The following is a 26,039-nucleotide window of genomic DNA, read 5'->3' as shown; positions in this document are numbered from 1 at the left end:
AGAACATAACTTGAAAATGCTACAGTCTGCAAAGAAAGTATAAAAATAATTAAAAAAAAAAGCAAATGCTCCCTGACACTCTTAATTCTGGTAATCTCCAAAGCTACCATTTTTGCAGAGTCACCTATCAAACCTCAAGCAGCACATACAAACCCTTCAAACTCACACCTCCTCCGACTGTGCAAGTACATACACTCATCGATAAAATCCTACAAGATGCAAGAGCAACGTAACAATGCTCTACAAGAGGAGAAAGATACCTGCTGTAAAATCAAAGAAGAATTAGAGAAAAATATCAGGACTTGAAACAGAAAGACATCTTTAACCTAGAAGGATATGTCTGGATTTTGAACAGGATCGTGAATGCACTTTTCCTCTAACCACTAAGATTATAAACTCTCAGGGAAATATAAAAGCAATCCTGGTATCAGCAACTGCTGCAGGATTAACCTACAGTGAAACACATGCAGGAAGGAGGTCGTCAGAGTAAGTTCATACATCCTCATAGGTTACAAGCCTCAAAGTCAGATTTTACCATTTCACACAGCAGTATTCTCTGGCTCTTGCAGAACTGTTTCTAAAGAAACAGACAAATACAACAAACTACTGTGCTGGTTTTGGCTGGGGTAGAGTTAATTTTCTTCACAGCAGCTAGTACAGGGCTACGTTTTGGATTTGTGCTGAAAACGGTGTTTATAATACAGGGATGTTTTCGTTATTGCTGAGCAGTGCTTACACAGCATCAAGGCTTTTTCTGCTTCTCACACCATCCCAGCAGCTGGGAGGGGACACAGCTGGGACAGCTGACCCCAACTGACCAAAGGGATATTCCACACCATATGACGTCATGCTCAGCATATAAAGCTGGGGGAAGAAGAAGGAAGGGGGGGGACATTTGGAGTGATGGCGTTTGTCTTCCCAAGTAACTGTTATGCAGGATGGAGCCCTGCTTTCCTGGAGATGGCTGAACACCTGCCTGCCGATGGGAAGTAGTGAATGAATTCCTTGTTCTGCTTTGCTTGCGTGCGCAACAGATGTAACTAATTTTGTGAGTTCACAAATCATATTCTATCCATTCAGACAATAGTCTACACTAATTCAGAAATTTATCACTGCACTCTCTGAAGAGAATTAAAGCAGCTTGTCATTTTATCACAGACACCCCCCAAGCACATATTAAAAAGTACCTCCCTTATATGTACCACCTCATTGTTGTTACAAAGCCAAAATGGTTTTTATACCCCCTACAAATCAGAAAATACAAGTTCTTTGCTATGACATTGTCTTCTGAAAAATGAGAGTAGCATCTCTTTCCCTGCAGTATACCTGTTTTATTTGGAAAAATGAAATATATGCTAAACCTTACTTTTTCCTTATTACATACGCTTTGCATCCTGCTTCATTTTTGCTGGAGTGCACTCCCCACACATTTAATACAGATTCAGTTAGTACCTAGCCTAAATTTCTAAACTTAAAAAAGGGGCATAAGTTAGCATCCAAAAATACCCATACACGTTTAACAACAAAGCATAAACGCATTAAGGATGCACCAGAACATACAGAAGTTCAAATTTCCACAACTAAGTGTCCTGTTGACAGGGTATTAAACAAGACGACATTTCCTGGGTGTTCAAACATTGTGGCAAAACAGTGAAATGTGCAAGCCCATATTATGTGACACAGAGACTGTGGCCAAAAGACTACTGACATCCTGAATATTCCTTGCACTTCTCTGCATTTGACAATGGGGTTTTTAGGTTAACAGCACAGGGAAGCTGAAAAAGAAGAAGGACAGACTTACTTTCAACTGGTATTTCACTTTCAAAGAACGTTAAGAATGTTTGTTGAGAGTTTTTAAAAGCCTATTTCACGTCTACATAGTGATAACTACAACAGAAGCACTAGATTCAGAAGCCTACAATGTCATCACTGTCACCTCAGACAAGAGGTGTGGCTACACAGGTCTGCATCAGTTTCAGACAGGGCTTATTATTTGCTGCTAACACAACGCTTCATGTATTTACTCTCTCACGTCAGCAAACACAAGAAGCAGCTTGTGTAGATAAATGCACGTCTGAATGCTCAAGTACTGAACTGTCCTGCTCAGAACACTAGAATGATTACAACGGGTAAATCCGCCCCTCTACAGAGCACCATCAGTACAATATTGATTCCCACGCACTCCACAGGTTTTTCTCCCAAAACTTAACAAAAACAGCCATGCCTGCAAAAATTCCTCCATCTGATAATAAGCCTTTTTATAATAATAATAGGGCCTGAGGCTAAATCTTTTCAACTTTTTTAGTCAGTCAAAATATTGACAGTCTTCACCTAGCACTTTCACAAACAAGAATACTCCATGCTTCAAGTCTAATTTTTATTCAGTCAAAATACTCAGTGGGCCAATACTTTAAAAAACAACTAATCCAAAACTAAAGTCACATTATTAAAAGCATGAATTTTAAAGTTCAAAACAACTGTCTGATTAAACGGGAAAAAAAAATCAGTTGCTTCTGTAAAAGCTATAACAAGCCTAATTAGTTATTATAAAGTGTGTTGCTTCAAATTCTCACTGGAAGGTTTGTTTAAATATTCCTTACTATCAATAACAGCCTTCAGTTACAAGCATAAACTCTTGTTAGAACACCACCTTGCACTGTAACGTCAAGTCTCTTCAGATTAATTTTTTACTGAGAATAAGGAGAGGAATTGCTAGAACCAGAAACCAACTTTAGAGAACCAGAATCCAATTTTAGAGCAACAAGTTTCCTGGGCCTATCACAACTAGATGATTTTTGGCCTTGTCACAGTATAGGGCACAGCTCCAAGTAAACAAGCCTACCTCTAGCAGAGAAACACACATAGACTAAAAGACTAAAAGTAATTTTCCTGAACTCCACAAAACAAACACATTTGTTTCAAGATGTTAGAAAATTAATCTAAGAAACCAGTGCACTTAGCTAAAATTAGTATTTTTCAAAATCAGACTGAGAACTTTCAAACATATACTTGTGAAACACTTGCTTAACATATTACATTTCAAAGCATTTTCCAGTTGTAACAGATTTGGTTTCTAACTGAAGGCTCAAAAGTATTCTTCTCTTTATTAACTTCTACGATTTACAACACTGTCAACAAGAATTTCTTCGTAATTTTCTAAAATGTAGACCACGGAAATTTAAATCTATTTTTCACCTCCATACCTCTACAGCTAATAAGATCAAGACTTCACCCTGCTCATTTTTAAAACAAAGTTATCCTCAAATCTCACCAACCAATTTTCTCTACCTTACCACCTATTCCTAGACAAAACCTGAAGTATTATGTTCATGAGAAGCATTCTCATTTCAGTTACTGAGCTACTGTAGCAACTACATTTATAAACAGTGAATGCAGTCTAATTTCCCATAATCCAACTTCTAGCTAATGCATTTTGCTGTCTCATAAGCTGGTGAGGGTTTTGACTGGCAACATTCCTTCAGTCCTCTCCTTGATTTTATTTCACAGGACCTTACTGAATACAGAGAACAGGAGAAAAGATGAAAAGAGAGCTTTTCTCAGTAACAAGTAAAGACTAATGTTTTAAATCCTTGAAGGTTTCTAACACATGCTTCAGCTACACAGTTACCATCTTTCTCCGCCACACTGTTCAATCAAATGAACTCTTAGTCCAACTTTAACTGTCATCCTTCATTTTTCTTAAGATGGAAGTGGAAGAGGGTAAACCAACAGACTTTATAAAAGTAGATGTAATGTTCCATAGTTTCTAGAGTTTCACTGCCTAGACGCCATGTGAAAGGCTGCTGCAGACACACCTTCAGACACTAAACTCCCCAAATCTTTCAAAAGGTGGCCACAAGGATGTCTGGACTTGGCTGTCGGAGGCAACTATCCATGCTCAGGCAAGTGACAAGGCAACTTCCAACCCTGCAAATTCACTTAAGGCCCTTCCTCTCATCTCAGAATGCTGTATTTCACTGAGGATTTTTCAGCAGACTCCCATGTGCCAATAGAAAACATTCACCTGCAACCAAAATGCGTCCTCTCCCCCCTCCCAGTCTTACAAGTCACTGCAACCTGCCAATAAGGGAGACTAACTCTATTATAAACCTCACCACACACCCAAACGCCTGCTCTGCAGAAGACACCAACATTCACCCTACAGCGGTTAGCAGACTCTCACGTGCACTCCCTCACCTCCTAAGTGCAGATTAATCACTGCAGCTCACACCGTAGGCAAAACAATATTGCCTCCCCGCAATCACCCACCTTCATCAAACACAATATACACTTGCCTAAGCGTACAGGGATGCATCTAAGGGCTTCTCTCCAGGACACACTCCTGCAGAGAAAAGCCCTACAACTCTCCTGACATTTCCCTTCTAGGCGCCAATCTGTAGAGAGCAAGCACCACATTTTCCTTCTGCTGCACTACCCCCAAGAGGTCATGACCCATTCCCAGTACTCCCTATATAAAACAGCAGAGATTACTACTTTGCCCCATTACCCACCAATCCACGGGTGCGGACACGTATATTCCTGAACGGAAAAACTTTAGCTTCCTATCGTCCTCTTGCTCCTCTCCTCCAGAGTACAAGGTGAGCTATTCTCCCTTCCACCTTCTGGGCATTCTTCTCCAAAACAACGAGGAACGTCCATCCGCTGGGGGACTGGCCACAACAGCCCCCTTCCTCCAGCTACGAAAAGTCACTCTCACCCAGCAGGAGACCTCTCTGCACCCCGAGGAAAAGGGGTCACCCCACGACCGCCCGCGCCCCCAGGAAAGGGGTCTGCACCACCCCCAACCCGCCCACGGTGGAGCTCCCAACCCCAACCCCCCCGCACCCCCAAACTCCTCCCCGGCGGTCACCACATCGCCCCCGCGCAGCCCCGGCCCCGGGCCCCCACAGAGGCTCCGGCGGCCCCTCCCCCCGCACGCGCTGCCCGCCCCTCCCCCAGCGGAGGGCTCCGTCCTCCCCCTTTCCCTGTCTCGCCCCCCGCCCCGGGGGCAGGGGAAAGGCCCCCCTCAGCTCTCCCCACGGCCGCGGCCCGGGCCGCGCTCTCTCCTCCGGGAAGGGGGAGCCAGGCCTGAGCCCGGGAGGGGACGGAGCGCGGCCCTCCCTCCCACCGCCTCCCGCCCCCGCCCGGACCCGCACCGTCTCCTCGGGGTCGATGTCGATCCGGAAGGTCTGCTGCTGCAGCGTCTTCAGTGTGATCTGCATGGCGGCGGCGGCGGCGGCTGCAGGCCGCCGGTCGCGCTCCTGTCCCCGCGTCCCCCGCAGCGAGGCGGGACAGGCGGGGAAGAGGAGAAGGAGGGAGGGAGGAGGAGGTGGAGCAACGGCTCGCCCTGCGCCGCGCGGCCCCGGGGCGCCAGTCACACCCGCCGGGTGGGGGCGGCGCTCAGCCCCCGCGCAGCCCCCGCGGCCCAGGCCAGGGCGCGGCGAGGGAACCGCAACGGCAGCGGGGACGGCGGGTGCGCGCCGCCGCTCGGCGGGAGGGGGCGGGGTAGGCGGCGTGCGCCTGCGCGGGCTCGCCGCGCCTCTCCCGCCCGCCGAGAGCGTGCGGCGGGAGGGGGGTGGCGCAGGCGCGCATGCGCGACCGCCCACGAGCGGGTGGCGTCCAGCGGTCTGCCCGCCGCCGCCTCGTCACCGCCGCGGCTGCGGAGCCACCTGAGGCGCCCGTAATGCGCAGGCGCGGCGAGCCGGCGGGCGGGCGGGGGGAGCGGAGCGAGCGGGTCTGAGGGAGGGGGTTGCCTGAGGGGGAAGTGCGGTTGCGTATGTGTACGTATATACCCCGCTTGTAAGTTACTCTTACAAGCTTATTAATACACACCTACGTATTTATAGGGGGCGGGGGGGGGCCTGAAGCCTGCAGCCTTCTGCAGGGTGGCTGTGGATGGTGGCAGGTCGTTGAGGCCGTCCGTCGGTCCGTCCGGTGGATCCGTGGTGGCAGGAAACTGGGGTTGTCCAGCGTGTCCTCGCTGGCACGTGCACTGTGAGGTGGCTGTGCCGCTGAGGGAGCTGGCTCCTCGCCGAGGGGCGCAGGCTGATCTGTCGGCCCGTGTATGCGCAGTGGGTAGTAACGTTTCCTTGCCCACCTCTCCCGCAGGGACGCTGTAAGGCGGTGGGCCCGTTCAACATGGGCACGGTTCGTTAGCCAGCATTGAATGATGCGCAGAGACCTCACCGGGAAAGAAGCTAAGCAGTCACCACAGCAAATGTCCTGTTCAGCATGGTGAAAGACTTTCCTCCAAGAAGTTGATAATGACGTACTGTTACACCTAGGACGAGCTTCTTGAAGACCGAATGTCTTTTCAAAATCATGAAAAGCCTTATGATGCGCATACTGCAAATGTTTAGACTAGTTCTCTCCATAGTCATCCCAAGCTTTATAACTAACATTTATAAGTTGTTTGTCTGCTTTTCCTAAAGTCTGTATCACCTTTTCTGCGTTATCATTTCCACCTCACTTCAATCCCATGCATACAAATAGGGAGTCCAGGAGGTTACTTGCTTATCACAGAAACTGGTGCAGTGAGTGGGAGACAACGTAGTGCCTCAATTCTGCAGGTGCTGGTGTCAATAGTTAGTGCTTACCTTTGATAAGTTACTAACCTTTGTTTCCCCCGGTACTTCTTAGGCAGTGAAGAGAGAGCTCTGCTACAAATAACCTTTGAAGTTGAGCCAGCTATACGGGTAAAAAGAGACCCCTGCCCCAGCTCCCTAAACCTCTTCCATCAGTAGATGTGGGATCTCCCAGTGCATTTTCTTTGTAAACAAGGCTGACTTTCTGTAAAAGACAATGTTAGGCTGATGTTAGGCTAACTTAATACTGTAATGTAATTAAACTCCAAATTTCTTAGTATTGTGTAGTGCCTTGAGAAGCTTTACTGTGCCACATTGTCAATGTAATGTTTGTAACAAAAAACATCTTTTAACTCGTCATTACAGTAAACTTGGCTTCATAACTATTTCTTAACCAGCAGCGCAGCGGGGCAGGAGCCAGCAGGCTGCATTGCAGTACAAAGGGAAGGTGGGAGACACCTCTCCCTGCAGGAGTGTATCAATGTGTACATGTATTGCACACACAGCTGGTGGTGCTGCTTCTGTCATCATCCACCTCAGGCTCTGACGCACAGCTGCTAGACAGCCAAAGCCTCTTAGGGCTTTCGCAACCAAAAAGAAACTGCTGACTGTTGCTAGTAGGAATCCAGCATTCTTGGCAGCACAGAATAACTTGCTTGCATGGAGAGCCATTAAAAAAAAAAAAGAGGCGTGAGATAAAATATTGTGTGCTATTTTTTGCATGAGTGGTTACAACTTAGAATATGCTGCTTGTTCACTTTCATGATTTTCTGACACCAGATCTAATTCTGTACTTTGCAGATAAAATAAAAGGATTTTTTTAAACTTTTCATTCAGCAGCCCAGCATATGTAGGTGCTGAGCTTCACATGCAAATGAAAGTACCTCGTGCTGAGGGGTTGTGTCAGTATCACTACTCTTTTCTGCTCAGAATATGTTAAATGTAAACTACTCATATGTAAACTACTCATCCTGATTTTTGTGGTTGCTGGTTATAGTATGAAACAGTTCTGCCCAGTTTGTGGTGGGGCGAGGGTTCATTTACGTGGCGGCTGTTTAGCTCTGTTGTGAGGGCTTGTAAAAGCCACAGCATCACTGGGAATTGACTGCGAAAGCTGTGAACTGCTAAGGATGAAGATTTTCCTGACCGTTTATTTGAGCAAATTGAGAAAAAAAAAGCTATGATTTTTTTTTTCCCTGCTAAGTGGTACAGGAATTTAGGATGGCTCACTGTATGGGCCCTAAATTAAATAAACAAGTTCCTGGTATTTCCTCTACCTTAGCTCCTTCAGCTTCATAAAATAGATTATGGCAGAGCTTGACTCTCCAGGTCTTTCTTCAGGCTGCTTCCCATCACTTGCAGAATTGAGGGTGGTTTTTTTCCCCAGAGTACTCTCATCTTTTAGTTTCGTAGTGCTTCTCCTCGACAGCCAGTGCTTGGGTTTTCTCATTTGGTGTCCGAAGTATTTTGGGTAATTGCTCTATGTTCAGACTGGAGTAGCACACTTACGGACTTCATTTACAACAGTTTGCATGCTGACTCAGTGAGCGCACGAACCTCTTCTATGCAAATAGAAAAACTTGCATTCATTTGAAATAGTTGCGAAATGAAGCCTGAAAGTTAGAAAGAGAGTTTGATGGAAATTCATACAGTGATTACTTTTTGTTTTTCAGAACTCCTAGATTTTTGTTTCCAAGTAACTTCACCTCCCTGGCGCAGTTACTCCAACTTCATGGAGTACCATGGCTTTGTCCTGCTCAGATCTTTTCAGTTGTCCATGATTCCCCAGTGACTGCTGTCTCCCAAACAGAGGTGTATGTTTTCATGTCTTACAACTTACTAGGCGAAGCCATTAATTACAGCTGGCTCTTGCAAGGGGGAGGAAAACACAGTGAAACCAAAATGTGGTAGGGAAGATGATAACTGGAAAGTGTTTGTGCCTCCAGTACACCTTTCCCTGCGGCCAGGTTTCCTTAAGTAACCCCGGAGCTTCTGGAAGTTGGAAAGATGCGCACATTTAAACCGCACAGAGGTAGGGACTTGAGTCAGTGCCGTCCCCTTTCTGACAGAGTTATCCAAAGCTTAGGGTCTTGCTGGTAGTTTATCAGAGTGCGTATACATGCTGGGTAGCAGCTGGAGTCTGTGACCTCCTAAGTCTCTCTCAGTAATGTTACATTAATGGAAGGAGAATCTGGCGGCAGAGACAGTAAACAGGTCTGGTGCAAGCATGCCTATTTACAGCGAATGTGCAAGGACCTGATCCTCTCAGCTGCTGGTGGCCCAGTGAAAGCAGTTTTGTTGTTGTTGGTAACAGACCACAGTCCTTATGCTAACTTTGTGAGGCCAGAGGACCAGGGTCTGTCGTGCTTGTTGACTTCTTGTGAGAAGTTACTTTGTGAAAAGAAGCTTTTTAACAGTGTCACATGTGCAGTTCGAGCACAGGGTAATAGCAAAGGCCTTGAAAACATGGGTGTGGGCTAAAAGAGCATCCCCAAGGCTATAAAAAAATTACTAGTAGTCAGTTACTGCTCATGGAAGAAGTACAGCCTTGAGACCTGGGAAAAACTGTATCATAAAGAGGAATAAGAGGAAGAAGCTGAGCAAGAAAAATGTGGAACAACAGGATATAATATGCCTGACAACCTGGGAAAGTAACACCTTCAAGCCTTGCACTGCATGAGGTCCATCAGGCAGAGGCCTAAGGCTAAGACCCTTCATAGAGAGTCAAACATCTTAGGCTAAGATCTCACCACTGAGGGAATTTTCTCACTACACGTATCAGTTCAAAGCTGTGAGATTACTCCTGGCTTCAAGGACCCTGACTGTTACGGACCCTCAGACCCGACAGCATTGTCCAGGTCTGTGCATAACAAGATCAGTGGGTACATGTCTGTGCATTTTCAGCTCAGATTATGTCTGTTTCACCTCTTCAACCACCAAAAAAATCCCTATTGCATGTTACTACAGTTTGTCTAGTTACTTTTGGTAAAAGACTCTGCGGTTTCTCTGGCAAACATCGAAGCAAATACTTGCATGAGTCACTGCTGGTGGTAAGTCAGTGCATTCAATCTCTGCACTAACTTGCAGTAAGGGCTTACACCCTGTTGCCTGGGTCATCCCACTGTCTTAGATACCTGTATGTTGTTAAGGCTGCCAATCATTATTAGCATTACTGTAATTTTTACAAGTCCTACGCAGATATTAGGACCGATGGCAGATAAAGAATATGACGGTCGTTCTCACCCCGAAGAACAATCTAAGGAAGCAGGGAATGAAACAGTGCTTGCAAGAAAGCAGCACGTTCATAGCAGAAGTTATGTTACAGACCTTTCAGAGGCGAGTGCTGACTTTTCAAAACCAAGTTTTGAAGTGACAGGAGCAGTAGCATGGCCTGCAGAAGGCTCTGAAGGTGGAGAAAGCAGCTTGTGTTGGCTATGCTGAACTGGAGGGAAGTATGCAGAGGGCAATACTCCAGGTGGATGCCTGTGAGACTGGATACCAGCAGATGAGCAGCAGCAGAGATACGGGAGGCAAGATTTTGTGCTTGTATATGGGTTAGGAAGAGCTGTTACTTAGGTAGATGTGTAGAAGGACTCTGGAGGGGCTTTGGATCAAATGGAGCGCACATTGGTTACGGAGAGGTGAGGGAAAGTAGCAGAGTGACTGGCAGGCGGTAACATGAAGAGCTCCCTCCTTACCCTTAATGAAAGGCAGCACTTACACCTTTCACAATCAGTGACCTATCCCAGAAAAATGTTTCCAAAGCAAGCATTTTCCACTGGCTTTGACATTAAATGGGCATGAATTAGCGTGAGGTGTCCTAGGATGTGGTGTTTATTTTTCTGTTAGAGTGAGATTTTCTGTTGACTGGCCTCCGTTCCACATGCCTTTATGCAAAGCTCCCATTCGCTTTCTCTGTGACACGTATTAGCAGAGAACGCTAGTGCACCTTTCGGGAAGACTGAACCACCTGCAAGCATGTCTCTGGAGTAGGTGAACCGGTACTTAGATTCCAGTTTGCAGTAATTGATACAGTGTAAATTAATTCACACTTAATCTAATTCTGCATGCACTCAGGAGCTTTATCTGCCTCCCTTTGGCAGCATTCTTTCTTTCACTACAGGAATAATTCAGAGATTTACTTGAGGTATGAAACTGCTACCAACCTTCCACAGTCATTCTCATTTATTGTGCAAGACAACACTGAAGCAGCTTCATGATGCGTTTGTCATGATAGTAAAGGGCAGCTGCTCAGGTTAACCAGCTTACTAGACCGTGAGGTAATAGGCAGTGACTATGGGAGCAGTAACTAGCAGCAAGGTAGTTGTAACTACTCCAGCCACTACCAGCTGCAGGCAGAAGAGCGTCTGGATGTTACTGTTGTTGGCTTTATCAGTGACCTCTCATGTCTGCATGCCTCAAGGTCTGAAAAAAGTCATCAGAAGGGACTGGAGCCTTCAGACTTGGTCCCAAGTGACCATGGGAGCAGTGGTACTCCCTTGGATGAGGGAAATAATTGTGTGCATTTTCAGCACCACACCCAGAAGCATGGAAATTCCCATTAGAGTTTCCATCAGCACTTGGACACCACAGATGTTAGCGCTGGAGTCCGCACAGAAGAACCTCTAGTTCATACACATTGACATAAAGTTGGTATGAGATCAAAATGAAACCCAGCCTTTAGTGATAAAAGGGGACTGAAATTTCTTTTTCATAGGGATTCACACTTGGGGTCTTTCATTTTGAGAGTGATTGCTTTTTTGTTGTTAACCTTTTAGCTTGATTGGCACTCAAACAGCTGCCAAGAATACTGGGAATTCACTATAAAATAACAGCATGGCAAGTGCATTAGACTATCATCTTGACAGGCTTATGTATTTATTACACTCATTATGTGGGTGTAGTAATTGTATTAGAAATATCTAGATGGTATTTCCTATCTGTAAAATCAGTACCAGGCATGGGAAAACCCACAAAAGATTTCTCAGCTGACTCTAATCTGCAAATTTTTCTTAAACATACCATGCATTTTCTCATTGAACAGCAAAACCTTTGATTTTATTTCTTTTTCCCCTATACAGAGATTTAGGTGCAGTGACTGTAGTAAGTACATGAACTTCCTAATTTGAAATCACTGTTAATTCGTTTTACCCCATTTATTAAGGAAGCAAGGACAAGGGGTGGGGAGAGGAATCTCAGTTCAGGGAGTGGGTGCAAGGCATGCTGCCTCTGAGAGCTATTCCGAAAACATTGCTTCTGACAGTCCAGCTTCACGCCAGCGCTGTGCCTGCGGTTAGAATCTAATCCCTTCATATATATTTTTGTACGTTTGTTTATAGGCTCTCTTGCAGTCCTATCAGTGTCATTTTGCTACTCCAGGATATGAGGTTTGCCAAGAAACGCTGTATGGGAGCTTGCAGTCAAATACCAGGCTGCACGCTGCACGTTGCCCAAAGCGTTTTAAAGCAGAGGTCATCTTCCAGGCTCGTAATGGTCATGGCTAGTGGCTCTGGAAGCTTAGCCCATCAGTGTCAATGCCCGGAAGAGGCTATTGACTGAGCATCGGAATTAAACTCTGTAAATCTGTGTATGCATGAAGACTACTTGTCAGCGAGGAGAGGAAGGTATTGAATTCTGTATGCTTCAAGAGAGTTTTTTTGGAAATGCACAAATCTTTTTATCCATGAAAAGTTTCATTATTTGATCACTGGTTTCTTTGGAGTGCTAGACAGTTGAAAGGGAAGGGAATAAAAATTATTTGGGTTTGACAATTGCCAATGTGTGTCTCTGAGGACAGTTATATGATGGCTGGGTCTGTTAGCAGGAAGGGCTGTTGTGGCTGTAGGGGGTTTTTACAGTGCTTCAGAGTGCAGACTCTTTGCCAACTATTTTAATATTTGGGCTTTGTTTGAGCTTCTGTCCTGTCTTTGTCCCTGCCTGTGCTGTAATAACAAGCACAAATGGAAGCCGGAAGCTGCATATTGGCCTTCTGTAGTTCTGCAGAGCTGCTACAGGAAGGCCAGACATCTGAATATTTCCAAAGCAAGGCCAATTATTGCATGAGACGTTAGAATGGCAAATAATGTGGTCAGCCAGAAAAGCCCATTGCTATTTCTGCGATTTGACAGTGTCACAGTGAGAATCTTCCCAACTTCAGGGCTGGACTGAGCAGTTGCAGAATGGATTGCTGAGTGCACTATGAAAAGCTCCTAGGGAAATTACATCAGAAATTGGCAGCAATTAATCTGGAACATTGATTCCAAGAATAATATTTATCTGAAATATAATGAATCAAATCCTACAGGTCTAACTGGGCCTACTATGAATAAATTAGATCAGTTTATTTTTGCATGAGTCATTAATCATATTACAGTCATCATTGTGGTTATCTGAAAGTATTTTAATTAATCAAAATGCAGTTAAAACTCATTTAAACAAATTTGGCCTCAATTGTACTGCCCCACACACAGACTAATCTTTTCCAACTTGGTGTGAGGAATTAGACACCAAAATAGATCTTTCTGTAGAGACCTGACTATGGATTTATGCATTACTTGATTTTGAGCATGCACTTTCCAAAACTTTGCTTTTTAACCTGATTGCCAGATAGAAGAGAACAATATGCTCTGCTCTGAGGCTTTTGTCACAGTGTTCATGGCTTGTACAGGCCATCTGCTGAGGAGTAATGTAGCTGCTCCAGTACATTGCTTGCCTAGCATATGTGTAACCTGACAGCTGGAGAGTGTGAGCCCTCTGGATTCATCAGGAATTCACTTTTATGTGTGGCTGCTCTGTCCACATAAAGCCATACCTAAACCAATACTAACTCCTAGGTCACAGAGACCACAGAAGCATTGTAGTTTGCAGGGACATGGGTAGCTTCTAATCCAAACTTCTACTTGGAGCGTGGTCAAGAATGAATTCAGACCCTGGTGCTCAGAGCTTTGTCCAGCCAGACTTTGAAAACCTCCAAGGACAGAGATCCACAGCCTCTCTGGCTCCTGCTACAGAGCTTAATTATTCTCATTTTTTTCCCCTTTTAACCATGCTGAACCTCTCTAGTTTCAGCTAATGTCACTGTCTCTTGCTCTTCTGGCAGGCACCACTGGGAAGTGTCTGTCCCCATCCCCCTGGTGCCTTCCCCATAGAGACCGGGGTGTGCTGTGAGGTGCCCCGACACCTTCTCTGCTCCATGCTGAACCAGCCCCAGCCCCACAGACCCTCCTTGCCTCCCCTCAGCCCCTCTGCTTTGTCAACCTGTCTGCGGGACCCCACATGGGACGTAGTGCCCGGATGAGGCCGGATGGGTGCTGAGCAGCGGGGATCACCCTTGTGCCTTCTGGCTCGGGGGGGAAGATAGGAGAAAAGCCGCCAGAGCGAGCCAAGTGCTGCCTGTGACCCCCGTGGGAGGCAGCAGGGGAGCCCAGAGGGCTGGCCAGCAGTGCTGGGGTGTGGGCAGAGCTGTGACACTTTGTCCTGCAGCCTCCCCGGGAGGCACGAGGTGTCACCGAGTGAACCCTCTTGCCGCATGGGCCTGGAGACCTCTGCCCGGGCCCGAGCGGCCTGACGGGGCCCTGGGAAGACACGGCCGAGGCCTCGGTGACAGGCGTGAAACACCGATGCCGAGCACAAGACAAGAGATGGGGGATGGAGCGGGCACTGGCGCTGCGGTAACCCCAGACGCGTGGGCTGGGGCCGCAGCGCTGCCGGGGCGAGCACCGTGGGCGAGGATGGCCCGCTGTGACGTCCCCGAGCAATGGATAGTGACGTCACCAAGCAATGGGTTCTGATGTCACCAAGTCCCTGAGCGATGGGTTCGGTTGTCACCGAGGGATGGACTGAGACATCTCCAGGTGATGGACTGTGATGTCACCCAGCGATGGATTGTGACGTCCCTGAGCGATGCATTGTGACCAGGCGTCCCTCGCGGCTTATATTCGGGCGCCGAGTCTCAGCCAGCCGGCTCGTGCCCGCACTCCGGCTGAGCAGTTTGCGAGGTTTGGAGTGTTGAGCGAGGCCTTTGGTGCTGGTGTCGTGCTCGGGGAGTTGTTTGTTGCAGCTCTCGGTGCCCGACCCCAGAGCCGTTGGAGGACTTTCCCCGGCCCTGCCAGGTTCAGGCAGCCGGGGCACCCAGGGGGTGCGCTCGCAGCCGCAGAGGTGAGCTGGGAGGGGAAACCTCATCCTGGGGGGGGGAGCTGGGAGGGTTCCTTTCTTGAGGGACCTGGGCATTTCTTCCTCCCCTCCCCAGGCCAGCCAATCACCGTGGCCTCTCTTCCTTTTCTAGCGTGACGCCCGCTGCTGCAGAGCCGGTGAGAGGGAGCGGCTCGACATCCCCAGCTCCCCCCAGCCCGCCCCAGCGAGTGGAGAGCATGGCCATGGAGCTGGACAACCGCTGTCCAATATGCCTGGACAGTGGGGAGACAGCCAGCTACGTGATGCCCTGCCTCCACCAATTCTGCTACCCATGTATCCTGCGGTGGGCTGAGAGCAAGCCCGAGTGCCCCCTCTGCAAGAGGAGGATCCTCTCCATCGTGCACTCGGTGCGCGCGGACGACGACTTTAAAGAGCATGTCATCCCACCACCTGCAGCACCGTCAGTCGCCGTCCACATGACAGGAGGAGCTCCTGGCCATCCAGCTGCCCACAATCTTCATCGCCCCGCAGCATCCCAGCCATCAGCTGCGGGGCTGGTGCCCAGGGCTCCTGTGGGCAGCCTCCATCCCCACGCCTGGGCATTCCTTTTCCGACAGCACCCAGCTCTGCTCCGGCCCCTGATGCCCTGGCTGCAACGGAAGCTGCGGGTGATCTTCCAGGTTGCCCAGGAAGCGCAAGCAGCAGCGCGGAGGCTCATCCTATCCAGCCTGCACCTCTTTGGCCTGGACGAGGAAACGCTGTTCCAGCGGCTGTGGGCTGCCCTGGGCAGGCACACGAGGATATTTGTCCGCCAGCTGATTGCCACCATCATGCGCCGGTGCAGCGGCGAGGCCCGACGTTGGATGGGCCTGGGGGACAGCCGAGGAGGGTCTCCTGCTCCCAGTCCAGCCCCCTCCAGCAGCCCTGACAGATCTGAGGCAGAAGAACTCCCCAGCACCTCATCAGCTGCTCTTCGTGGGGGTCCTGGCAGCCCCCACTCCGTCCCTGTTCCTGTCCACAGGGAGCAAGGAGAACCACAGGAGGACCCAGGGGAGGCTGTGCCTGGGCCCTCCACTCCCAGCTGGGGCAGCGAACGCTCCCCTGGGGGGCCCCAGCGAGCCCCGAAGAGGAGGGCCGGCAGCCCTGAGGACACTTCGCCTCCAAACAAGAGGCCATTCCACCGGCAACAGTAGGGGGGTGCCCCAGGAGCTGGCGAAACCAGGGACGAGCCAGCAACTGGGGCACCCGCCAGCCCCCAAGGGGATTGGGAGACTGTAATTATTAGTCTAGCTCTAATGATCAAATAATACAATAAATGTATGAAAACTACAGTTGATATTTCTTGCAATGTAGTTGGTATTGCTATCCCCACCCATGTTGGTTTCTCATGTGGCCAGAAATGGCTACCAAGAGGACTCAGTCCATACTTTCCCCAGGGGCAGAAGTGAGGATGACTGCCCTGGAGTTCCTCAGATCATCCTCTTGCCTTTTTTAAAGATGAGGTGCAACATTTGCCCCTTTCTAGTCTTGGTGCCTCCCCCAAACTCCACAACCTTTCCAAGATGACAGAGAGTGGCCTCACAGTGGCATCAGCCAGCTCACTCAACACCCTCAGACAAATCCCATCAGGGTCAGTGGATTTTTATGGGACAAGATTTCTTAGGAGACCTCTGAGTTGAATGTCCTCTGATACTGGAATTTCTCTGCTCCTTGATCCCTGCCTCTGGGCTAAAACGTCTGGGAACAGTGTCAGTGAAGACTGAGATGAAGAAGGCACCGAGTACCTCAACTTTGCTCGCATTTGCTGTTCCTGTATCACTCAACCCATTTGGCAAGCAGGCACATACTTTCCTTGCCTGTGCGTAGCAGCAGAAGCCCTTCTTGTTGCTTTTCATATCCCTTGCTAGCCCTGGCTTAGCTTTGGTTTTCCTGATCACATCTCTGCCCACCTCAGCAGTGTTTCTTTATCCTCTTTCATAACCTGTCCTAACTCCCACCACCCGTATACATCTTCTTTTGCATTGCTTTGCCATGAATTCTCTGTTTAGCCATGCCAGTCTTCTGATATATCTGTTGTGCTTTTTTCTTGAGCATCAGCATGGACTTTTCTTGTGTTTGGAGAAGATTATCTTTAAAGGCCTGCTAGCCCTTTTGAGTTCCTTTGCCCTTCAGAGTTGACTCCCACAAGAGCTGCCTCCCACCTACCTCTTCCTGGAATAAGCCACAGCTTTCTCTTGTGAGGTCCAGGGCTACTCACCTTCTTAACCCACCCACCCACCCCACCCCCCGCCCCCGGGATCTTGAACTCCTCTGTATCAGGATCATTACGGTCATGGCTTCTACTCACTATCACAGCCCTGACCAGTTCTTCCTTGTTCTTAAGTATTCTGTCCAGGACAGCATCACCCCAAGTTGGTCCATCCAGTATCTGTGTTATCCCTGACATCCTCCAGAAATCTCCCTGATGTGAGATTCCCTTGCAGCAGGTGCCAGGGAGGTTGAAGTCCCCCAGGAGTGCCAGTGACCAGAAACTCAGCCATGCCAGGAACACTGTAGTTCTGTGTCCACATATGGTGCTCTAACTCAAACGTAGAAACCAGGAATATGAGACAGGGCCAGCAGATCAAACATGACTCCTTATTTCCTGGAAACATCTTAAAACAAATTAATGGGGTTTTTTTGTTGTTGTTGTTTGTTTCAGGGTTTCTTTGTCCTTGTGACACTAGCAATAAAGTATGATGGGTCAGAAACCCTCTCTTCTGAGTAGAACTGAATATCTTCCTGCCTCCAGCATAAATGTGATTGCGATCAGTTTAAACCTATTTGGTCTTGGGCCAGCATGGCCATTCGGGATTTCAGCATTCATACTGTCTTCATGTACAGTAATTGCACTCCTCTTGGCTTTCATTTTGTGAGACTAAATATGCCAAGCTTCTGTAGTTTTGCTTTCTTTTCTATGATTATTTTAGCTGTCCTTCTCTGCATCTCTTCCAAATTGATTTAATCTTTCTTGGGCTTGAACTGGACCCTACACAACATCTCACTAGTACGATTTGTGTACACAACATCTCACTAGTACGATTTGTGCTTCTGGATCTTGCTTTGCACCTGCCCTGTGAAAGCACTTTCCCTTCTTACAGCACTGTCTTCTTAGTGACATGTAGATATGTTAGGACCGCACACTTGCCTGGCTGTCTTGGCAGGTTTCAATCACTGATGTCCAGCTTAAAGCAGAAATTCTTGCTATTGCTGCCGAAGGGATGACTTTGGAGTCTATACTGCTTGCAGTTATATACCTTCTTCCAGTTCTGAGAGTCACATCTTTTTGCATGTGGTCAGCGCCTGTAAACTTTGAGCTGCTCACTAAGTTTCTGCATGGTATTTCCACTTTTTGCACCACAGTCTTTAAAGGAAATTTCCAATAAGATGGATCCAAACAGCAGTCTCTGAATAATTTCTCAAATAACTGACTTCCAAGCTAATGATCGCCTGCTGTCATTACAGATCTGTCTGCGCCTCTTCTTCCTGTAATCAGCTTCTTACCTGCTATACCACGATGGTACTAATCCCATTTTTGCCAGTGTCAGTAATTATTTCTAACATGACATCGAGTCAAGTGGATACTGTTTCAGCTGTGCGAAGGGAGTCAACAGAACATCCAATATTTTTTGATGGCTCTTGGCCTCAAGGCTATTTTTATATGACTATAATGGAAGGTGGGACAGCTAGACTCTGCTAGCAAGCACAGGTTTTGTATTGCTTCTGATGACTTGGGCTGAATGATACTGTTGTCTCTAGACACTCCCTAACACACAGGTGGATACATACACACACAAACACACACACATCCCTGCTCTGTTCTTCTACCTTCCCTTGTACATTGTCATTGTCATTTTTTAGCAAGGCATTCACAGATATTCGCCTGTGAACAGCCACAGCGAATGTTTGAATGCTAATGGGGCAGCAGACTCACTGGGAGCGTGCCTTGCTTCATTAGGTGACTGAGAAGCATACTGGGTGCTATCTTTTAGAGATCAGTACAGATACTTAGCTGACTGTAGTACACATTCCAGTTGAGCTCTACTTACCAGCCAAATTTCAAGGTTCAGCAAGCAATTCAACTAGGGCAGAAGGAATAATTACAGAGTTCTGAAAAGCTGAAGTGTAAAACAGATGAACAGATTGTTCCCTCCACCTGCCAACCTTGGGGAGAAAAAAAATCAGCTTCTAGATAACAGCAAACTCTCTTAGCTTGAAGGCACCTTCCCTCCCTCCCAAAGCCATGAACGACAGTCCAGTGTGAGAGATTGCATTGCACACTTGAGTGTCGAATCTTCAGTTAGCATGTTGTGCATTTCTGATATCCAGCTTATCATCAGGACTCCTGTGCTCAGGGTAGCTGGTGCAAATACCAGGTGCCTGCAAAATACCATGTCCGAATGTGCTGTTATCAAACTGAGCTCTGCAGGGTCCATCAAGTCCATTGATGGACGTGCGTGTTCAACTGGCTCTTTCACATTTAGGATTGGGTCACTACTGAAGTCCTCAGGTAAAGCCTTTTCTAGTGCTAACTGAAGCAGGGATATATCACCTTTAATTCATATGCCATTACAGCTTTTCTGTCTCTGTCTGCACTGTAGTGAGGGATTGCAGTACCGGTGAGGATACCAGGTTTGGCTCTGGTTTCACATGACTACCAGCAAAATGAAACATGGACAAAACAGAGGGCTGATTTTCTTGGCACTTAATAGTATGCTTTTCCTTCTTTACTCCCAACCAATCGGTTTTTCTTCTACCACTGTGTTCCTAGGCTTCCAACTGCAAGTTTAAGAGGTAGTTCAGAGCAGTGGGTGGGGTGCCTGACTGGGAGTAAAGAAGCCTGCCTACTAATCCTGTCCGCAGCAACCCATCAACTAATGATTTTGATTTTAGCTGTATGCAGTTCTGTCCTCTCTGTGGGGAGGACTCAATAGATCTGCAAAGTGCAATGACTTAAAAATTAGCTTCATAATATTTTTTTAATTAAAATGAAAAAGCAAATCAAATGACCAACAGTGAGAACAAGAAATAACAGTCATCCACTAATTGTTTGTTGGAAGACAGGTTCAGTGAAGGGGAAAATCAAATTAGATAGGTATTGCTGGGTTTGTCTTTATACTTTCTTGGCTAAATGGTGTTTTCTGAGATCAAGGAGAGGACTGAACAAGCAGCAATTCCATTTCAGGATTTATGCAGTGTTCACTTGCATATCTGGGTACAAATATTGATGGTTACAGTAACACTTACTTTCTGCTGCAATTGTCACATACAAATAAGATTATTAGGACTGCAAAAGGCCTGAAAGGGATGATTTGTTTGAGGTGAGAAGGACCTTAAAACTGCAAAGTTGAGCATAAACTCATTCAAGTTGAGCATAAGGGGCAAACATCAAATCAGGCAAAGCAGGCAGACTTTAACCCAGCCTCAGTGAGATGCAATGGAGAGTTCATGCTGACCAAGATAATCTGCACTGAGGAGACAAATTAAAGGAGTTACGAGGAGTTATGAATTATTCTTTCTGCTGCTCACTGCTGTTCCATGTCTGCTGTAAGAGGAGAGACTGAAAGAATTCTGCTTCCATAGATGTGCACACACTTATAAAAAGGAGCAGTGAAGGGGTGATAGGGGTAAAAAGAGTGAAGCTGATAGTGTAATACTAGTGCATGATCAGTAGCACTTCACATAGCGAGGCAGAAGAGTAAAATTGGCCATAACCCTCAGCAGCGTGCTGCTTCTTGTAAAAGACAGGGCTTTGATGTTTCCAGCTGAGGCACCAGAGACAGACAGTTCATGTGAATTACATGCTTTTGCATGTATATGTGCCGCCCAATGCACTCAAGATGCAGCAAATCACTTCCTCTTGCATAAAGGTAGACTTAAGTGCTAAGTTTAGGGCCCAAACTGAGAGGTTACTGTCTTGAAAGGAGTCCTGCTGGAGAAACTTTTTCAAAAGATGTGAAGTTGGTGTCCACTTTCCTCTTTTCTGAAATGGTTATTCCCTCTTTGCACGGAATCAGGATGTCAGTTTACTGTTTTACATCTTCTTTTATTCATCTTTCTTCCATTCCCTGGAGAGCTGCCCAGTCCCAGGAAGGATTTGTTTCCTAATTCTGAAGCTATCTTGTTAGGTACCAGCAGTTCTGGGGACAGCCCATCCTCAGATTTCCATGTGGCAGAAGCAACACTTAGATGTGTCAGGATCATTGCATTCTTTTTACCCATCCAGCAGATGGCATCGAAGCTCTAGAAAAGTTCATCCTTCATCACACTGCCGGGTCCTGCAGAGGTTCTTTCTTTTTTCTTTGACATTTTTGATTTAAAAGATAACGATGCCAACAGGATTATTTTAGGAGACTTCAATTTAGTTTGCTATTAACTTAGAAAACTTATGATGGTAGTATATGTATATATTTTTAAAAGTTGGTGATCTTTTCCTGAAGCCTAACAGTCTAGAAATTCTAATTTTCTTCTTCAGTGTACTTATGGTAAATTTAAGAAGAATTTATCTTGTACTGCTTTCAAGCAAGGTTATGTTTTACTTCTCATTTTGAGTCTGATTTTTCAAGTTCATTATTAAGCTAATGTCTGTACTCCAAATATATGCAGTATTCTGGCTATTATGAATACTGACATAAGTAACATAGCAAACATTCATCAAACGTGCTGAAATAATATGCTTCTAAATCATATTGCTTCCTGATGTTCGATTTCACAGTGGTGGCCCAATTTATGTATAGCATTCAATAACTTATGAATACCCAGTTCAGAACTGCTGCTTGTATGTGTTAATAAAAAAGCTAATACAAAAGCCTATTATGACTATATAAGGTCTAATAAATTCAGTTGCATAGTCATACATTTATTTAGTTGACTCCAATTTCTATACTTTGTTAGGAGAAAGGAATTTGTAATTATCACTTTGGTTCTTACAAGAAGTAAAATGTAATCCATTTGCTCTTTCATTTCCAGGATGGCAAAAGACAGCTGACTATCTGTGTCTAATCCCGCACACACTAATCTTCATAGAAAGTCTCTTGTGCCAGTTTCTTTCCTAGCAAACACTTCTAATGGGTGCCAAGACAACAAGAAAGAGTACTAAATTAGTGTTTTTCCCCTATTGTTCTCCTTTTTAACAAAATCATTTTAACATTGCTAACCACAGGAATATTAAATTACATATGAGGGGAGTCAAAATAATTATTTTAGTTCAATGGAAGTCATGTTTGGTAGAAGATTTTTTTCTAAACCCTGAAATATGCAATTCAAATAGTTCTTTAGCAAAAAAGTATTGAGGTATTTTCGTCACGTACTGATGAAATTATTGATTATCATTGAGGCAATTATAGTTCATCCTTCAGTTTCAAATCTGAAGATTCAAAGGTAAAATATCTTCAGCTTTGACTGGAGTCAACATTAACATTGAATCATCCGTGCTATTTAAACAAGTCTGTCTGTGGTACTCAAATATCTTTTTATGTCATCCTGATAGTAACAATGAACAATTAAGTAGATAAAGAAGTTTAAGAAGAAGTCGTCCATTTTGCCCATAAGTAATAAATAAATAAGATAGCAAGCTACCTTTTCTGGCAACGGGATTTTACCTGACTTTCTTAATCATAGATTGCTCAAGCTGTACCTACATATTGGTTAAGCCATTTTTGCCTGTTCACTGTTTATCCGTTATAAATTCATTTACTGATGTTGATAAAACAAATTTTTATATCCCTTATTAGCATGCATTCTTATCAATGTATCTTGTTAAGCATTTCTTGAAGTATTGCTTAGGTTTTGGGCAGAGGTTATATAGCACATTCTTCAGTTCAAGTGTCTTCCTCTGTGATTGTTTTCCACATTGCTAAGGACTACATCTAATATTAGTTCTAACTCTATTTATTCTTAACTCTACTCTTTATACTTATTCTAATTCTCTATGCTTAATTCTGTTTCACTGAGATTATCCACGCTGGTTAACAATATTTTTTTTTTCAGATAGGTAGTATGACAGATTTTATCATATTCTTAGTAAATAAATAATGTCAGGTGTTAATAATATTCCTTTAATGTACATCTACACGGTTTCATACTTGCATAACTTTCCCAAGAAGACAAATAATACTCATTCTTAAAAGATGCTTCTAAAAGATTTTGAATTTTTTAATTACTCGTTTAACAGATAGGTTCATTTCATTGATACTCCACCATTGAGGTAAATAAAACTAACAACTGTAGAAAACATAATGTGAAATGCTGCTTGTTAAATATTTAATAAGCACTGAAAATTACCAGTTTAAGTGATCATGTGACTGACTCAGTAGTTTGCTCCTGGAAGCCAAAGTTTATTCTCAGAACAACATGCAGTTCTGAAAAAGAAGGAAGATAGGTGGGCGACATTCATCAGAATCAGGTTTTGGTTCAGGCTGCTGGACAAGGTCTCACTGCTTGTATTCACTGCGAGCGGCCCAGACCAGGGCCACTGGTCTGTCCAAAACCTCCTCAGAGCTCCAAGTGTGTCAGCCCCTGTGGCAGGGCAGCTCCTCCCCAGCACCGCTCGCACAGTCTGCTCGCTCGCTCGCTCTGGATGGCGGGCGCTCTGCCTGGGACATGGATTTTACCATCTGGGAATGGGCAGAGAGCTCCATCTGAGCCCTTAGTTGCTGCTGCAATACAAATAACAAAGGGCTTTCTATTGTTCCAGCAGAATTCCTGCTCAGATGAATCTCCTAAAGCTCGCATTTTCACAGGCCAGCCTCCAGGACCAGTGCTGATACCCAGTGTGCTCCAGCTAATTCCTTCCCACAGCTGCAAGCCCAGGAGCTCTCTGAGCTTACCACATGGTTCTCCCAGGACACACATGAGTTCCAGCAAGCCTAATTACTTTTTGGCTGATGCAAGAAATACAGAGGGGAAAAAAACACCAACAAAAAAGGGCAAACTGTACTCATTGGCCTGCCTCTGTGCCCTTATTGCAAAGCAACCTTACGGTTTAGATTAGAGGCTTTTAAAGAGTCCACCTTTCTTCCTCTCCCTTTTCCTCCTGAAAGTGCTCTTTTCCTCTCCTTCCAGCAGCTGTTTTTCTGCCCCCAGTCTTTCCTCATTTTTTGACGTGACTGAAGAGAGAACCCTTCCTGGATTGTCTCCTTGTCAGGAACCTCCCAGATCAGACCTGTCAGATGTTCAAAATCCATCACCGCCTCATCCGCAGCTCACTTGTCACCCTGCCGAGTTTCAGATTGGAACAATTAGTTTGCCTTGAGCCGTTGCCAATTATTTTGCTGCTGTATGATTAAATGGACTGTAATTGAATAGCTGATCACCAGGATTTAATGACCCTCTACTGTTATATCTAGTCAAGTTAAAGATTTTTTTCTTTCTGTCACCTCCCAGGGGACTTCAGCTGAATCTGGAGGCAGAAGGTCACAGAGGAGACAAGCATGCATAACAGTGAGAACAGAATTTGCAATGTGATATAGAATAGCATAGAGAGTCCCTAATATCAAACAGAGTTTATAAGCAGAGTAGTTAACAGGTTGTCTTGCAAGCATACACACACACACACACACAAACACACAAATTAGAGAAGTGCAAAATGGACTTGCTTATAATAACTATGTCTTCTTTCCTAATTAAGAAAACCCTCTTATTCAGTATACAATCCAGTTGCATTGAAGCATACTCTTAAATATGAAGTTATATGCTCAGGAAAATGGATTCTTCATCTATGAATAAGATTCTTATACTAATAAGAAGTAAGTGTTTGTTTCCCCAAACCGATCTCCCAGAACTTAGGTATTTGTTATCTATTTGTAAGTTACCCCCCCAAAAAGCCTCACTAAAAAAGGCATAGTCTGTTTTTTAATGTGTCTATACCAGGTTTTGTTTAATAAGTATGTAACTCAGCTGTTCAAACTGTTACAAAATTAAAGAATTTTTTTTTAAGTCTTGGTCTGATACATTGTGGGCAAGTAATCTACAGTCTGGACCAGCACATTTGAGCACATCAGGAAAGGATGTTGGTGGTTCAGTGTCTTCTTTAGAAAAGAAATCACAATGTCCCTATAATACAGTCTGTTAAGCCAATCTTTCAGCAAACGTTTGTTTGAGGACGATCAGCAACAGCACTGAACTCTGGCTTTTGCAACTGGAGTGTAGATCTGCTCTATTAAATCGATCATGTGCATGCAAAGCAGTCCTGCCTACATTCCTTGATACTGCAAACAGTCAAGCAATGATTCATCAAACCAAAGTCCTCTTTATAAGAAAACTGAATCATTGAAGACCTTCTACGTTCAGATTAATGAAGAAAAAGATGCTATCATTCATTGACATTCTTCTGGCAACTGCAGTATGTAGGTACTGCCCATGCATGTAATGGCATGTTCCTCGCCGTGAAACGTTCCCAGGTCAAACAACGGATTTGTCAGAGTGTACTCATGATTACACTGTGAAGGTCCTGGACCAGCGAGGTAAACCCAAACCATACATTTTCAGATCATTACTGACTTTTGTTGGTTCATAACTGACTTTGCCACAATTGACAGGGCTTTTTCTGGACTTCAGGTTTTTCTTAAGGCTTCAGAATAAGAGGCTAAGAAGAAAAACAATAACTATAAAAAAAACCCCTCACAGTCAAAACATACATATAAAAAACCAAATTCGATTTCGCCAATGTTCAATCCTATTGACCTTGAAGAGGAGAAAGCTAGGTGAGGAAGCATTGAAATGAGGTACATGGGTGCATTTACAGACAAGTCATACCATGAACAAACGAACCCCCAATTCCTATTGTGTTTGCCTGCGTGGAAGGTCCAATATCCAGTGGGATAAGGTCGTGCAGCTGGAGAGATACTGACACTGTTTCTGTCTTCCCTATCAACCCACAGGTTTTTACAGAACTTATGGGAACACCATTGCCAAGTTTGGATGAAATTGGCAAACAGTTTTGGAGGTCATACAGACCGTTTTCACAGAAGCTTAATCCTAACAAGACCTAGTTAAAGCAAGTGCAGGTACTTCTGTGTACATGCACTAATTCATTTTTGCTAATTATAATTATTCAGATGCAGGTACAAACATCCTTGGATTTACTGTAATCACTAGGTAAACCTGGGTGGGAATCAGAAACTCTTGTTTTGCATCTTCAGAAGTTGATTATGTGCACATCCATCTGTGCAAAAGAAATATGATTCCCTCCTGCAGACAGCTGATAAATATCATGTCAGCTCTCCTCAGCTGCAGAATCCCTGGCTGATCCTGTTATCTTTCTTTCATTGTTATTCTCACTGG

At 45.3% G+C, this 26,039-nt stretch overlaps 1 protein-coding gene across 3 annotated transcripts in view; it reads right to left on the bottom strand.

The window, feature by feature from the left end:
- Positions 1-5,474, bottom strand: part of RAD23B (RAD23 nucleotide excision repair protein B) — a 41,818-nt gene extending 36,344 nt beyond the window's left edge. Inside the window, exons 1-2 of one of the 3 annotated variants that reach the window (XM_075136862.1) lie at positions 5,157-5,252; positions 4,512-4,733 (exon numbers count right to left, since the gene is read on the bottom strand). Coding sequence is in view for 1 of the 3 variants with exons in the window: in XM_075136860.1 (XP_074992961.1) it covers positions 5,157-5,222 (66 nt within the window). In the remaining 2 variants the exon portion in view is untranslated. Of the gene's footprint in view, positions 1-4,511; positions 4,734-5,156 lie in introns of all 3 variants that reach the window. The other 2 variants (XM_075136860.1, XM_075136864.1) reach the window with 2 other exon arrangements.
- Positions 5,475-26,039: the final 20,565 nt, after the last annotated feature.

Source organism: Calonectris borealis, chromosome Z (genome assembly GCF_964195595.1).
Source record: "Calonectris borealis chromosome Z, bCalBor7.hap1.2, whole genome shotgun sequence".
In the NCBI taxonomy this organism is placed as follows: Eukaryota; Metazoa; Chordata; class Aves; order Procellariiformes; family Procellariidae; genus Calonectris; species Calonectris borealis.
Note: the sequence above shows the minus strand (reverse complement) of the source record. Positions and strands in the feature narration are given on the sequence as shown.